The sequence below is a fragment of the Pteropus vampyrus genome, unplaced genomic scaffold (assembly GCF_000151845.1).
Source record: "Pteropus vampyrus isolate Shadow unplaced genomic scaffold, Pvam_2.0 Scaffold1, whole genome shotgun sequence".
Taxonomy (NCBI): domain Eukaryota; kingdom Metazoa; phylum Chordata; class Mammalia; order Chiroptera; family Pteropodidae; genus Pteropus; species Pteropus vampyrus.
The window spans coordinates 26,280,762-26,295,145 of record NW_011888782.1 but is presented as its reverse complement, the minus strand read 5'-3'; the positions used below and the strand labels follow the sequence as shown (position 1 = coordinate 26,295,145).

General features: G+C 35.2%; 1 protein-coding gene across 4 annotated transcripts in view; it reads left to right on the top strand.

Moving 5' to 3' along the window:
* MAATS1 (MYCBP associated and testis expressed 1) overlaps positions 1–14,384 on the top strand; it is a 69,245-nt gene that overhangs the window by 15,810 nt on the left and 39,051 nt on the right. For all 4 annotated transcript variants that reach the window (XM_023522851.1, XM_023522893.1, XM_011374291.2 and 1 more), the window contains exons 6-8: positions 3,500–3,681; positions 10,865–11,042; positions 14,216–14,373. In XM_023522851.1, the coding sequence (XP_023378619.1) occupies positions 3,500–3,681; positions 10,865–11,042; positions 14,216–14,373 (518 nt within the window). The remainder of the gene's footprint in view (positions 1–3,499; positions 3,682–10,864; positions 11,043–14,215; positions 14,374–14,384) is intronic.

Here is a 14,384-nt window from a genome sequence, read left to right as displayed (position 1 = left end):
CTACCACCTACACACTTATTAGAATGGCCAAAATCTGACAACACCAAATGTGGAGCAACAGGAATTCTCATTCATTGCTGGTGGGAATACAAAATGCTACAGCCGCTTTGGAGACATTCTGGTGGTTTCTTACAAAACATAACGTTTAACATATGATCCAGCAACTGTATTCCTTGGTATTGAAAACTTAAGTCCACAAAACAAAAACAAAAACAAAAACCTACACACAGATGCTTATAGCAGCTTTATTCATAAATGCTCAAACTTGGAAGCAACCAAGACATCCTTCAGCAGGTGAATGGATAAACTGTGATATATCCAGACAGTGGAATATCATTCAGCACTAAAAGGAAATGAGCTGTCAAGACATGAAAAGACATGGAGGAATCTTAAATACATGTTATTAAGAGAAGAAGACAGTCTGAAAAGGCTATATACACCGTATGATTCCAACTATATGATATTCTGAAAAAGGCAAATCAATGGAGATTAATAAAAAATAATTATTGGTTACTAGGGGTTGGAGAGGGATGAATAGGAGGAGCACAGGATTTTTAGGGTAGGGAAAATACTCTATATGATACTATAATGGTAGATACATGTTATTATACATGTATACATATGTATGTAAAGATTTGTCCAAACCCATAGAATGTACAAAACCAAGTGTGAATCCTAATGTAAACTATGGACTTGGGGTGATTATGGTGTCAATGTAGGTTCATCACTTGTAACAAATGTACCACTCTGGTGAGTGATGTTGATAATGGAGAAGCTATGCATGTGTGGGGGTAGGGGGTACTGTATATGGGAAATCTCTGTATCTTCCTTTCTATTTTGCTGTGAACCTAAATCCGCTCTTAATGTCTTTAAAAATTATGAACATTTGATGGAGTGCATGCTAACAGAACAGAATTTACTACCTTTTGTAGCCTCTATTTGTGTGTAGTTTTGTTGAGGTCAGGAGGGAAAATTTAGAAGACTTGTGATTGTGGTTGGCGGTGCATGCTGCCGGTGCCTGGGCAGTAATGGAGGAGGAAGGGCTTGGATTAAGGGTCTGTAGAGCAGCAGTGGCCACTGTAAGGATAATGAAGCCAGAGTGAGTGAGCCTGAGGATGGGATCCAGGACAAAGGAGGGCTCAAGCTAAAGAGGCAACAGATGTGAGGTCTTTCTGGTTTGGAGTTTTGATCAGGGAAAGGTGGGAAAAAGATCAATTCATTGTTCTTTCTTATTCACAGTTTACTCTCCCTTAAATCAACTGAAATGGAGAAAAAAAGAATAGGTTAGAGAAAAATAATAAATTAGTTAGGAAAGAAACTGTATTACTTTATACCATAGGAATTCCATGACATTAGCATTCCTCCTTTGCAGCTTCTCTTCCAACCCACCTGGAAGTATCCTGTCATTAGAAAGCTTACTCAGAAGGATTCATTAGACGTTATCACAATCTTAGCACATTTGATCTGATGGTTCAAATGAGTAATTATTTAATTTGAAAAAACAAGAATTTATTTTCTTGATTCAAGCTAATAATGTTATAATAATATTGATATGAGCTGGAATGATATAAAGCTGATTTGAAGTGCTTTCCTCAAGTAGAACTTTTATAGTAGAATAATTTCTGCCAAAATCATAAGAAACTCTAAATACTATGTTTGTCTACATGTTGGAAATTCATAGCAACTGTTGAAAAATTTTTTCAACACCCATTAGAGTTCAGCATTAAAAATAACTTAAAGTGGTTTCCATCACAGGTTAAACCTCCAAACAGGTTCTAACTGGCTTGAGGTGCATTTTTCTTAGAGCTAAATTATCTATGCTGTGCTCACATATAAGCACCTCCTATTGCCTTTGACTATTTTTGAAAATGGAAATCTCTCTTTTTTTTTTTGCCATTATATTCAGTTGTTTATTGTTTATGTAATTTAAACAATTCTTCTACCAACTAGAAAAAAATGTTTTCTTTTAAATGGAAGTAGCTATATATATATTTTTTTCTTCCTTATTTTAAAAGTAGTACATGTCCAGGTTAAAAAAGTTAGAAAATTCAGAAAACTATAAACATGAAAAAATTCTCTCTGTAATCTCACTATCCAGAAATAATCGCCGTTATTATTTTATTGTATACCATCTAGGCATTTTTCTGTACACAAAAGCACAGTTTTTAAAGGCATAAAAATGTACTTCTGCTATACATACCTCTTTATAGTTTCCCTTTTTTCTTACCTTACATAGAATCATGGACATTTATGTGTGTTCATAAATATAGATTGCACTGTTACTTTTAACAGCTGCATAAATTCTATTATCAGTATGTCATATTATTGTAAACAATTCTTCTATTGATGGCGATTATTAAGTTTGTAATATTTTACTCTTATAAATGAGACTTAATGAACATGTTTGCATATATCCTTTGTACACTTGTTCAGTTATTTCCTGGAATAGATTCCTACGAGTTTGCCTAAGCCAAGGAATATTTTAAGGTTTTGATATATATCAATCAGTTTCTTGTTAGTTGGGTTGTACCTATTTGTATTTCCATTAACAGTTTATGAGGATGCTTGTTTCTTTATAAATTCATCAATGCTACATACTTTCAATCTTTTAAATCTTTGCTTCTATGATATAATAGAATAGCATCCTGCTATTTTGATTTGCTTTTCTTTGATAACTAGTTGTGTTCTTATTATCATTTCATGTTTGTTAGAAGTTTTACTTTTTGTTTTGTGAGTTGTTCTTTACCCATTTTTCTGTGGGTATTTAACTGTCTTATTGATTTACAAGGGCTTTTTATATAGAAAAACTTTAATTTTTGTCATATATGTTGCAAAACCTATTTCCAAGTTTACTATTCACATTTTAAATTTGTTTCTAATATTTCAAGGTATAGAAGTTTCAACTTAAACTTAATTCTATCGGTCATTTCCTTTTACAGTTTCTGGCTTTTGAGCCATGCTTTAAAGGACTTTCACTCAAAGATGATAAATTTACTTATGTCCCGTACTGATGCTTTTATAGTTTCATTTTTACATTAAATAATTTAAATTATCTGGAATTAATTTTTGTGCAAGAGATGAGGTTTTATTTTCTTTTCTCTGCTCCAGTATTTGTGTTTCTGAAACAGCTAAAATTCAGTGAGTAAATAAAAGCAGAAAAGAAGGAAACCGGGGGAGTAGCAATTCCAAATAGGTTCAGAAGTAACTGTATGACATCCTAGAATCTACCTTTTATAGCTCTGTTCTACAGCCCTACCCAATGATGCACAGATCAGTCGGCATTTTTGTGAGTACATCTAGGTTTTTATGCAGAGGTGAGAATAACAAGGCAATTCTCTCAAGAACATAATCCTGGTTACACTAGATTTATAAATTTGTGCCTGTCAATATTTAGAGGGGGAAGTTCTTAGTGAAGCTCAAGAATTTATTTCTACTCGATTATATAGTATTTTAAATGATTGTATCAGGTTTTAATTTTAAAAATAATTTTCCCTTTTAGGATGGAGCCATTTGCTTTTCCTCTTGCTTCCACTAAGTACCCACCTATCCTTTCAAAGTACACTGTGGGCACTCAGACTGATTATCGTGATGCCGATGTTCAAACAGATCCATATTCTCCTGAATATGTAGTATATCAAGATTCAATTCCTGAGCTTTTGACCCTGGCTACTCTGACTTGGGGTGAGTTGGTAACTTTCTTGAATAAATATTTGTAGATGACAGTCCTGATAACCATGCCGGCTATTGAGTTCCTAGAAATTAAGAGCACATAGAGACAACTACGGTTTAAAATTTTGCTATTTAAAGCATCTCGTTCAGTAAAGCTACTTCATAGACTTATACTTTTTCTGATACTTTTGTTCAGAGAGATATACTCTTTTCACTGTCAGGAGGATTATTGTACTTTATCCCTGAAGCTGAAGTTATATTTTGGCTTAATTTTTTCCCAATCAATACTCTTTAATTTTTAATTAAATTAATTGAAGTGACTTTGGTTAATAACATTATATAATTTTCAGATATACAAGATTATAATTCAACAACGTGTGTCTAATTATGGAAGTCTAGTTTCCTGCCATTATCATATATTCGACCCCTTTTACCCACTTTGCCCTCCCCCCACCCCTTTTCCTCTCTGGTAACCACCATTCTGTTGACTATATCTATGAGTTTGTTTTGTTTGTTTGTTACTTTTTGTTTTATATTCCACACATGAAAAAAGAACCGATGTACACTATTGGTGGGAATATAAATTAATGCAGCCACTATGGAAAATAGTTTGGAAGTTCCTCAAAAAATTAAGAATAGAAATACCATATGATCCAGCAATTCCTCTTCTGGGTTTTACCCCCAAAATATTAAAATACTTATTCATAAAGATATATGTACTTATGTACTCCTGTGTTCATTGAAAGATTATTTATAGGAGTTAAGACACGGAAACAAAGTGTTCATTGGTGGATGATCGGATAAAGAAGATATTATATATATAGAAATATTTCTATTTGTAACAACACAGATGGCTCTTGAGAGTATTATGCTAAGTGAAATAAGTTAGTCGGTTTATTTTCGTGGTTGCTTTGCTGACTACTCACCTCCTTCCTCTTTCTCTCAGTGAATGAACTCTTTTTCACCCCTTCTTTACTCATAAGCCCCTTTTCAGTGTATTACTGAATATGCATTTCAACATATATATATAATATTATCTTACTTTGCCAAAATAATTTAGAATTTATAAAAGCTCTCTTACATACCTTATTGGATGATTTGGATGATATCTTTTTGATATTATCTCCAAAATGCTAATATCTCTCAGGCTCAGAAGTTCACTCTTATTGTGTAATAAAATCTGGCCTAAGCCTATATTATGTGAAACTATAAAAATTAATAGATGAAGGGACTTTTAGAAATTATTGGACATTAGCTTTCAGACTTACCTGATTGTAGCTAGGAAACTGAGAACCAGAGAGGCTGACTCCGCCAGAGTCACGGAGACGGTACAGCATAACGATTTTTATGAAAATGAGATTCCTTTCTTTCCCCATTGTAATGGATTGCTTTGATCAAGTCTGCATCGCAGGCAATGAAGATATTTGCATCTGAGCTCCAGTTTTGATTCATGTTTCCTGGCTCGCTTTATGAATCCAGAGTAAGCATTCTTGACACCTGTGCTTTAAAGTAGAGGCTCTATTATCAGACCTAGATGACAGATTAAAAATATGCTGAAAGCTTTCCCTTCTGCACTGAACACATAAAAAATATACTGTAAAAATGAATAAACACATAGCTGAACTTAAAAATAAGGAAGAAAATTTCCACAGTCTAGAAGTAAAGACGTCTTTCTAAAAGAAATAGCTGGGAAGCTGAGCTGATGAGGCACTGTGAATGGTGGGGAGCCAAATCCAAGTTATCTGCCTGAAGTAGAGGAGGCAGAAACCTTTCTCCTGCCCACAGGTGAGACCAAAGCCCAAACCTGCCCATCTAAGATTATAGCCAGACCTGAGTCAGGCACTCCTGCCTGGGTCCTTGGGCTTTATCTCTTGGTGTGCTATGGGCTTACGCTGAGTTGCAGTAAGACAAGAGCCAGGTCCTCTAAAGCAAGAGACCTAGGCAAGGGCTTGGAAATGCTTCATTGGGCAAAAAGTCTAATCTGGAGCCCTGCCCCTGGCAGTGCTTAGGTTATGAAAAGCCTCTGTGAGTCAGGCCTACTCTTTCATTTGTGAGGTCATGGGTAGGAGTTCAAATGGAGGCCCACTTACTATATGAATAGATGTTTAGAAATTATAAAGAAAGCTAACATCTGTTCCATGTCATGAGGGGCCTACCATGCATGCATGTGATTATCCCACCCTGCGTTTCCAATCTCTGTTTACAAATCCCTGCAAACAGCTGCCATTTAGCCACCCCTTGGGCTTATGGGTGAACAAACAGCAGCATATAGTTTGCCCTCTAGAGTCTGAATCCTGAGAAGAAGCCCATGTAGATTTGGAAAGTGGGCTTGAGGACATTTGCGGAAGGAATTCCAGGGTCTCTGAGGGTAGGAGTAAATCTAGGTGTGCATAGTCCCTAGGGCTCCTCACATTGTGATGAAGGGCAGGGCTCTAAAGAATGAGGATGGGGAGTTGTTCCTCCTGTGAGATCAAAGATGCTACTGCCCAGGGTGATCATGAGAGAAGTATGCAGATGCTCTCAACCCAAGAATCACAAAGCATCTAAGGAACACAGACACCAGGAGCAATTTGCAAAAAATTTTTTAAAAATGGAAGAATAAACTCTTGAGCAAACAAAGCAAATGGAGCAATCTGAAAAGGACTTAAGAAGTACTTTTATATCCTCAAAGAGATAATGGGGGAAATAGCAACAATGAAAACAAGAATGGGAGCTATAAAAAACTAATTGAAATCATTGGAAAGAACAGTAATTAGCTTTTGACTTTATTAGAAAATTATGAGTGGAAATTTCTAAGTTAAAAAATGTATGGGCAACCTCTGAAAAAAGAGAAATATATTATTTCACAATTGATAGGAAAAAATGAAACAACAGAGAGCAGAAAAGAGTGGGGAGCAAAGAAAAAAACATGAAATAGAAAATACATAGTAAGATGTCAGAAGAGTGTTCAAATATTTTAGTAATGTAAATACGTAAAAGTGACTTAAACTTGCCTATTAAAAAACATACTTGGGTTGGATTAATAAAAACCTAGCAAAACAGCTTGCTAATTGTAAAATAGCACCAAAATTGAAAATAAATGGGTTGAAAAGTATACTGTTAGTTCACCCAAAGGAAGCTGATATAACAATGTTAATATTAGACCAAAGTTAATCAGAAAATGGTAAAAGGAAGAAATGAAGGAATAGTAATATAAAAAAAGGAGTAATCCACTAGAAATATCTGTGATGAACTTGTGTGTACCCTACATAGACTCAAAGCAAAAATTGATTGAATCACAAGGAGAAATGGACAAATCCCTACTCATGCGGATTTTAATGCCCCTCTTTTAGATTAAGCTATCAAAAGCAGAGGTGATCTGACGATGATTAAAGAGCTTCATATAAAAGAGTTTGTATGTGGTAGGTCATGGCCACACCTGCTGTAGATCTAACTATGCATTAGGAAATTAAATGTGGATATACTTGGCTTTAGCATTACAAGGAAATAATAATGGTTCTGGGCATCTTTGACTTGGTAGATTCCTTACTCCTTACATTGAAATTCCTTACATTTATATTCATTTGATTGATCAGAAAGATGCCACTATAATCCAATGAGGGGAAGGAGGTCTTTTCAATAAATGGTGATGAAAAAATTAGATATCCATGTGCAAAAAATGAACTTTGATCTGATTCCTACCTCAATGTAGTTCCATTTAAAAAACCCCAACAGGTGTGTGCATGTGTGCATGCGTGTGATTGTGTGTGTATGTGAATTGATAACCTGATCTAAAATTAATATGGAAATGTGAAAGTGTTAAAAGTAGCCAAGGCAAATATGAAAAAACAGAACCATATACACTATCAGATATAAAGATTTACAGTAAAGCTGCGCTAATTAAAGAATGTGGTATATTCTTAAAGATAAACAAATAGATTATTGTTACACAATAAAGTCCAGAAACTAACTCACATAAATATTATCTGACAAGACAAAGATGGCACGGCAGTGTGGTTGAAAAAAAACGATCCTTTCAATACATAGTGCTGAGTCAATTAGATAATAATCTTGAAAAAAGTGACTCTTGATTCCTACTTCACACCACAAACCAAAATCAATCCTAGATGTTAAATGTGAAAGGCGAAATGATAAAACTTTTAGAGGGAATCATAAGAAAATATTTTTGCGAACTTGAGTAGGCAAAGATTTATTAAATAGGACCAAAAAATGCTAACTATAAAGAGAAAAATGAGAAATTAGATCACATTAAAATTAAGAACCTCTATTTCCCAAAAAACATATTAAGATAGTGAAGAGGCAAGCCACAGATTGGGAGAAGATATTTGCAATACCTATATGAAATGGTAGACACAACTAGAACACATAAAGAAATCCTAAGAATCAATAAGGAAAAGACAACCCAATAGAAAAATTAGCAAATGATGTGAGCAGGCACTTAAAAAGAATTTTCAAATGGCCAATTAACATGAAACAGTGTTCAACTTGATTAGTTACTGCTAATGAAAACCTTGATGTGATACTACTATGCACATACCACGAAAGCTAGTATTAAAAAGATTGATGTTACCAAGTGGTGATAAGGATTTGAAACAAAGAAAATTTCGTAAACTGCATGTATATGTTACAGCTATTTTTTGAAACCTGGTTGATAGTATCTTCTAAAGCTGAACTCACTCATACCTATGATCTAGGAATTTCATTCCTAGCTATACACTGAAGAGAAGTGAGTACTTGGTTCTACTAAAAAATGCTTCAGTATATTCACCAAAAGACAAGTGCAAAAATGTTCATAGCAACACTATTCATTGTAATTTCAAACTAAAACTAACCCAAATGTCCATCAACCACAGAGTGGATGACTAAAATATAGTATATTTACACAATGGAATATTATATAGCAATGATAATGAAAGTACAACTACATGTAACCACATGGGTGAATCTCACGTATATGATGCTAAGCAAAAGAAGTAAAACACAAAAGAGTACCTATACTTTGATTCCACTTGTTTAAAGCTCAGAAACTATCAAAACTAAATATGTTAGGAATCAGGATGGTGGTTATCCTTGACGCAGGAAGAGACTGGGAGGGATTATGATGAGCATTCTGTGGTTCTAGTAATATTGTTTCCTTGACCTGAGTGCTGCTTCTATGGGATGTTCATCTATGTACCTTTCTGCATGTATGCTATACTTTAATAAAAATTGTACATAAATAAGTGAAAAATAATGACAGTGAAAAAGGTTGACACTGTAAGCACTAAGAAAAAAAGCATTAAGAACTTACTCTGTGCCAAGAACTGTTCCAAAAGCTTTTTTATTTTTAACTTATCTTCACAAGCTAAGTGAATAATAACATTTAAATCAGAAATTAATGCTATAGATCCTTAAAAAGGCAAAAGAAAAACCAATTATTAGGGCCAAAAATAATTTCTTTGATAAAGATTAATAATATAACCAAATCTTCTATAGGAAACATTGAGACAAAAGACGGAATATGCAAATAAAGAGTATTAGGATTGGAAGAGGGACTTAAGTACAGAATATATTATTTGAGAACTATAAGCGGATACTAAGCATATCTTTTGCCCTATATTTTAAAACAGATAAATTATACAGTTTTAAAAGAAAATATAAATTACCAAGTTGGTTTCAAGAAGAATTAGCAAACATGAATAGAAGAATAACTCTACAAAGTGACTTGTTAAAAAAAAAAAAAATCCTTTTAAAAGCACCAGACCTAAGCAGTTTACAGGTAAGTTTACCACTCCTTTAAGGAATAAATAAGCTTGGTTTTATGCAAATTCTTCCAGCAAAAAGAAAGAGAGAATAAAAGTTAATTTATTTATTTTATGAAGCTAGTATAGCTTTGATTTGAAAATTGAATAAGGATGATTGAAAGGAAAATTACAGAGCCATCTCACATATGAAGAAAATGCAAAAATTCTAAGTAAAATACCAACAATCAAATCTTGAAGTATTTAAAAAGGATAACTTATCATAAACATGTGGGTTAATCATATAAATTCCAGTTTATAATACAATACCAGAAAACCAACCAATGTAACTTACCATTTTAACAGAAAATATAGAAAAAATGCTTTGATAGATGCAAAAAAAAAAACATTCAACATTCATTCAAGATATAAACTCTAAATAAACTGGGATCAGAAGGAAATTTTAGTAACTTAATAAAGAATATCTACCACAGTCTTCAATAAACATAATACTAAAGGTGAAACTTTAGAACTTTTTAAAGTAAAGAAAAAGACAATGATCCCTTTATCACCGCTGTTATTTAGTAATGCAGAGAAGATCCGAGCCCAGGGCTTATTAAGCTAGGCTATGACCCTTCTTCCCCAGGGACATTTGGAAACATTGGTGGCATTTTTGTATGTGATAATGATTAGGAAGCACTCCTGGCATTAACACATGGATTTAGGGGGTGGCCTGGCATGGATACTAAACATCCTGTCCTGCATGGGGCAGCCCACACAACAAATAATTGTCTGTCCAGTATGGCAATAATAGCATCCTGGTTGAGAAATACTGAGTGAGTGCGGTAAGATAAAAAAAAAAAAAAATGCGGTATGAAGATTAGAAAGAAGAAGCAGTACTATAATTGCAGACAAAGTGCTCATTTAGGAAATCAAATGAAATAAATTATCAGAACTAAGAACTTGAGTTTAATTATGAAATCAGCATACAAAGATCAGTAGCTTTCCTATACATGAGCAATATCTAATTTGAAATACAATTAAAAAAATCATTTTTAATAGCAACAAATAGCAGAATACCTAGGAAATCACTTTTGAAAAAATGTACAAGGCATTTATGGAGAAACATAAATTGTGACCTTCTGCAAGTTACTTTGATATTTCTTTGTATTTCAAAATATAGATTTGTCCAATACAGAACATTTCAAGGTGGGATTATTCAGTAGTCTCATAATATTCAAACACTTTCTAGCATCTTACATACAACTAAAATGTCTTCTGGCTGAATTACTAACAAGAAGCAGTGTAGGGCACAGCTAGCTATAAGGAACATCTGTAGGTTGTTTCCTAATGTCATTTCATCCTGTCATAACCTTTAATTTAAAGGGGACAGGAACTGAAAGGGAGGAAATAAAATACTGGTAGGTACATGAGTTTGTCTATGTGTTTCTAAAGTATTTTGCTTCATCCTCCAGGTCGAGGTCTCCCGGCAGGACAAGCGGAGGTAGAGATGATAGAACGTGCCCGGGAGAAGCGTGCTTGGGAAGCCACTCTTCCCTCTCTGAGTGACACTTCCCAGTTTGAGAACAGGAGGAAGATGATGGATGCGATGGAGAGGAAGGAGTGGGCCTTCAGAGAGCAAGAGATTGAAAAGTAGGTTCTTGATCACTCAGATATCTGCTCTTCCGTGATGGAAGTAATGTTAATACTTTTTTATCTGTAAAGCATTTTTCCAAATGTATAGGTATAAAAGTATTCCTCAACATGTAGAGGTAGGAAATGGAGTTTCTGGTTCTTTCAGGAAAAATAACTATAATTTTCTGTTCATTAATATAAAAATGTATAAAGGCCTCTTCTGTGTGAAGTCCAGCACGAAACCCAGACCGAGCAATTCTTCAAGGCACTTCTGATTCTTCTCTTCTCTTTTCTCTTTAGTATCTGCTCTAGAGTATCACAGAATTCCACTGATTTTTTGCAAATGTCATTCAAACTGTCTCTTTCTATTCATTCCCAGTGCCACTGTCCCTAGGTCTCTTCATATCTATTAAACACCCTCCTCACTGATCTTGTCTGTTATTCCTCCCGGTACTGGATTCACAGTCAGGACACCTTGGTTCTAACTACAGCTAATGGGGCACTTTCTATTTAAAAGACAAATTGTGGAATTTTTAAATTAAGAGATGAGCTCACAGCACATAAATAACCATATGCTTAGGTACTTCTAGCTGAGTTTTCAATCATTTTAACTGATATATTTTTAGTAATGAGATCATCCCTAGAATATGTAGAAATGATGAGAACTGAAAAATGACAACTCCCTAGCAAGAATGAAAAAGACCTATCAAGGTTGTCCTTTATTCCAGGCTATGCTGAGGCACTTTATTGTTTGTAGCAATGTTGCCAAAGCCCCTGGCAGTGTGCTAACATACAAGAAAGATGGGGACCGAGAGAGTCAGGAACTTGGTTTGGTTCTCAATTCCAAATATATTTATTTATTTTTTTGTAACACCTTCTGATTAATCCTGAATCAAGACTGTGTGGTGTTTTGATAAAAAGCTTGCAATTTAATAGAAAATAGTGTTTGGAGTAAAGTAGGTATCAAATATCCAATCCTGTCTGCAGAAATTTAAATCCATTGCTGCAATTTGAAGATGTATATTCTTATTAGAATGATATCAAAAATATTAAAAATGTATCTAGCCAGAATGAAGACATTGCCTTAGAAAGTGAGTATTTTTGTGACACTGAGGATGATTTTAATAAACATGTTTTTGAGTCCTGGCTGTGTGCCAGGCTCTGTGCTGTGAACTGGAGAAACAGATAATAGAAAACTTCTGTGCCCTGACACAGCTCCTTATGGTCTACTGGGGTGGGGAAGGGGAGGTTGGACAGGGATGGGGCAAAAGACCTTCAGACCAACAATTCTTAAGCAGAGCCTAGCAGGCGATGTGCTGTCTGTACACAAAGTGCTAGGGCAATCCAGGAGAGAATAATCAGTTCTGTTTGAGGTGGGCGGAGATTTGGGAAAACTACTGAGAGTAGGTAACCTCTGAGCTTGATGTTAAAGGGTAAGAAACAATCGAGTAGATGATAGTATCAGCAATGACAATGATGATGCTTTCATACGACATGTAACATTTATAGAGTACTTACTATGTGCTGGAACCAAGTTCCAATTCAGTAATTCTCAAGGTGTGGTCCAAAGACCACCAGCATCAGCATTATCTGGGAACTTGTTAGAAATGTAAATTCTTTGGCCCTGTCCCACACTTGCTGAATCAGGGGTTGGGTGCAGCAATCTGTGTCATACCAAGCCCTTCAGATTATCTGATGTTCTAACACGTTGTGTACGTTAACTCATTTAATGCTCAAACAGCCTGGTGGGATGGATACCATTATGTCCATTTTATGACTGATGAAATTGAGATAAGTGATGAAGCAGAGACCTGAACCCAAGATTTCTGACTCTAGAGAGAAAGGTGATTGTTGGTGTATGGCTTATTTTTGAAAACACCGCCTTTAAATATTCACTCCATGTATATTCACTTTGAGAAGTTCCACTAGTATGACGTGTTAGCTTGTCTCCAGTCCTTTTGAGTTGAACATTCTGCTCCCTCTGCTGAGGCCTCACTTCTCCCTCGTCATTCTCAATCCTTTTTTATTCTCAGGACTGCTGAGTTAATGGCTCCTGCAAGGAAGCTTTCCCTACCATCCCGTTCCTTTTCCCTGACCAACTGGGAATAATGCTAGATGTAGGTGCTCTGTTGTTTCTTTTCCCACAGAAGTCTTTTCATCTGGTCTGGTATTTATCTTCTTGTGTTGTAAATGTTGGTTTATATGCCTATTCCACTAGAACAGTGCTTTTTGAGAGAAGGCATTTTGTCTTGTTCATCATTGTTTGTTCCTAGCCTGGCATATGGTGAGCACTTAATAAATATTTGGCAAATAAATGATTGCATAAATTAGTGTATGAATTTCGAAGTAGGAGTACAATGTTCAAACCTCTTTTAGGAATGAAAATCTTGACAACTATGTGGAACAAAGATTGGAAGGAGGAGAGACTAGACTAGCAACTCTAGTTCAAATTAGGGGAGAGATGACAAAAACATAAGTGAGGGAACGGATGCAAGAAGGGTTTTAGAGGAGGAATTGTTAGAGGAGGGAAGAAGATGTCAGAGAACACGCAAATTTCTGGGGAAACAAAATGAGTGGGGTTTTCGAGGTTTTCAGGAGATACCTGGAGATTCAAGTGGACAAAAGTTCTGCTTCAAAAATATCTGGGCTGGAGGTAAAGATTTTTAAATTTGTACATGATTGTATACACATGAGCAAGGTAACCCTGAGAGAACAAGGTAAAGGTAAGGGGAAGAGAAACAAGGATTGACTAGGTACCTATATGTCCCAGACACTGGCATTTACATATTTACTACTTAAGATAGCATGCCACACCTCATTTTTTCTTCACTCCTCCTATTACTTAGCCCTCCAGCAACCAGCTAACCTGGACTGTGCATAAACATCTTGTTTATTTAGGCCCATCTGCATAGAGAGCCCTTATTTTGCCCCATTTACCTGGCATGCTCTTCTTCATCCATCAGAACTACACCTATACATATTCCTATTATACAGAAACTCACTATTGAATCGCTACCCTTAGACCCCCATTTGTCACACTTTTACCAGAGTGGTCTTTTTAAAGTACATGAAAATGATACCAACCTTAAAAGAAGATCTTATTTATGGCAAGTGTTCCCCTTCTCTCTATTAGAACACCCTGTTTGAGATACCATATACTTATGGTAATTTATTTTGTAATTTACTTGAAGACTACAGGAGATTCGCCTGGAAGTTCTAAAAGAACTGCTGAAGAAACGTGATGAGAATCAAAACGAAGTGAACATGAGGCACTTGAATGCCCAATGGTTTAAATTGCAGGAAGCAAAGGAGGCAAGATTGGCACAAATTCAACGCGCTTATGTATCAGGTAATGGTGTG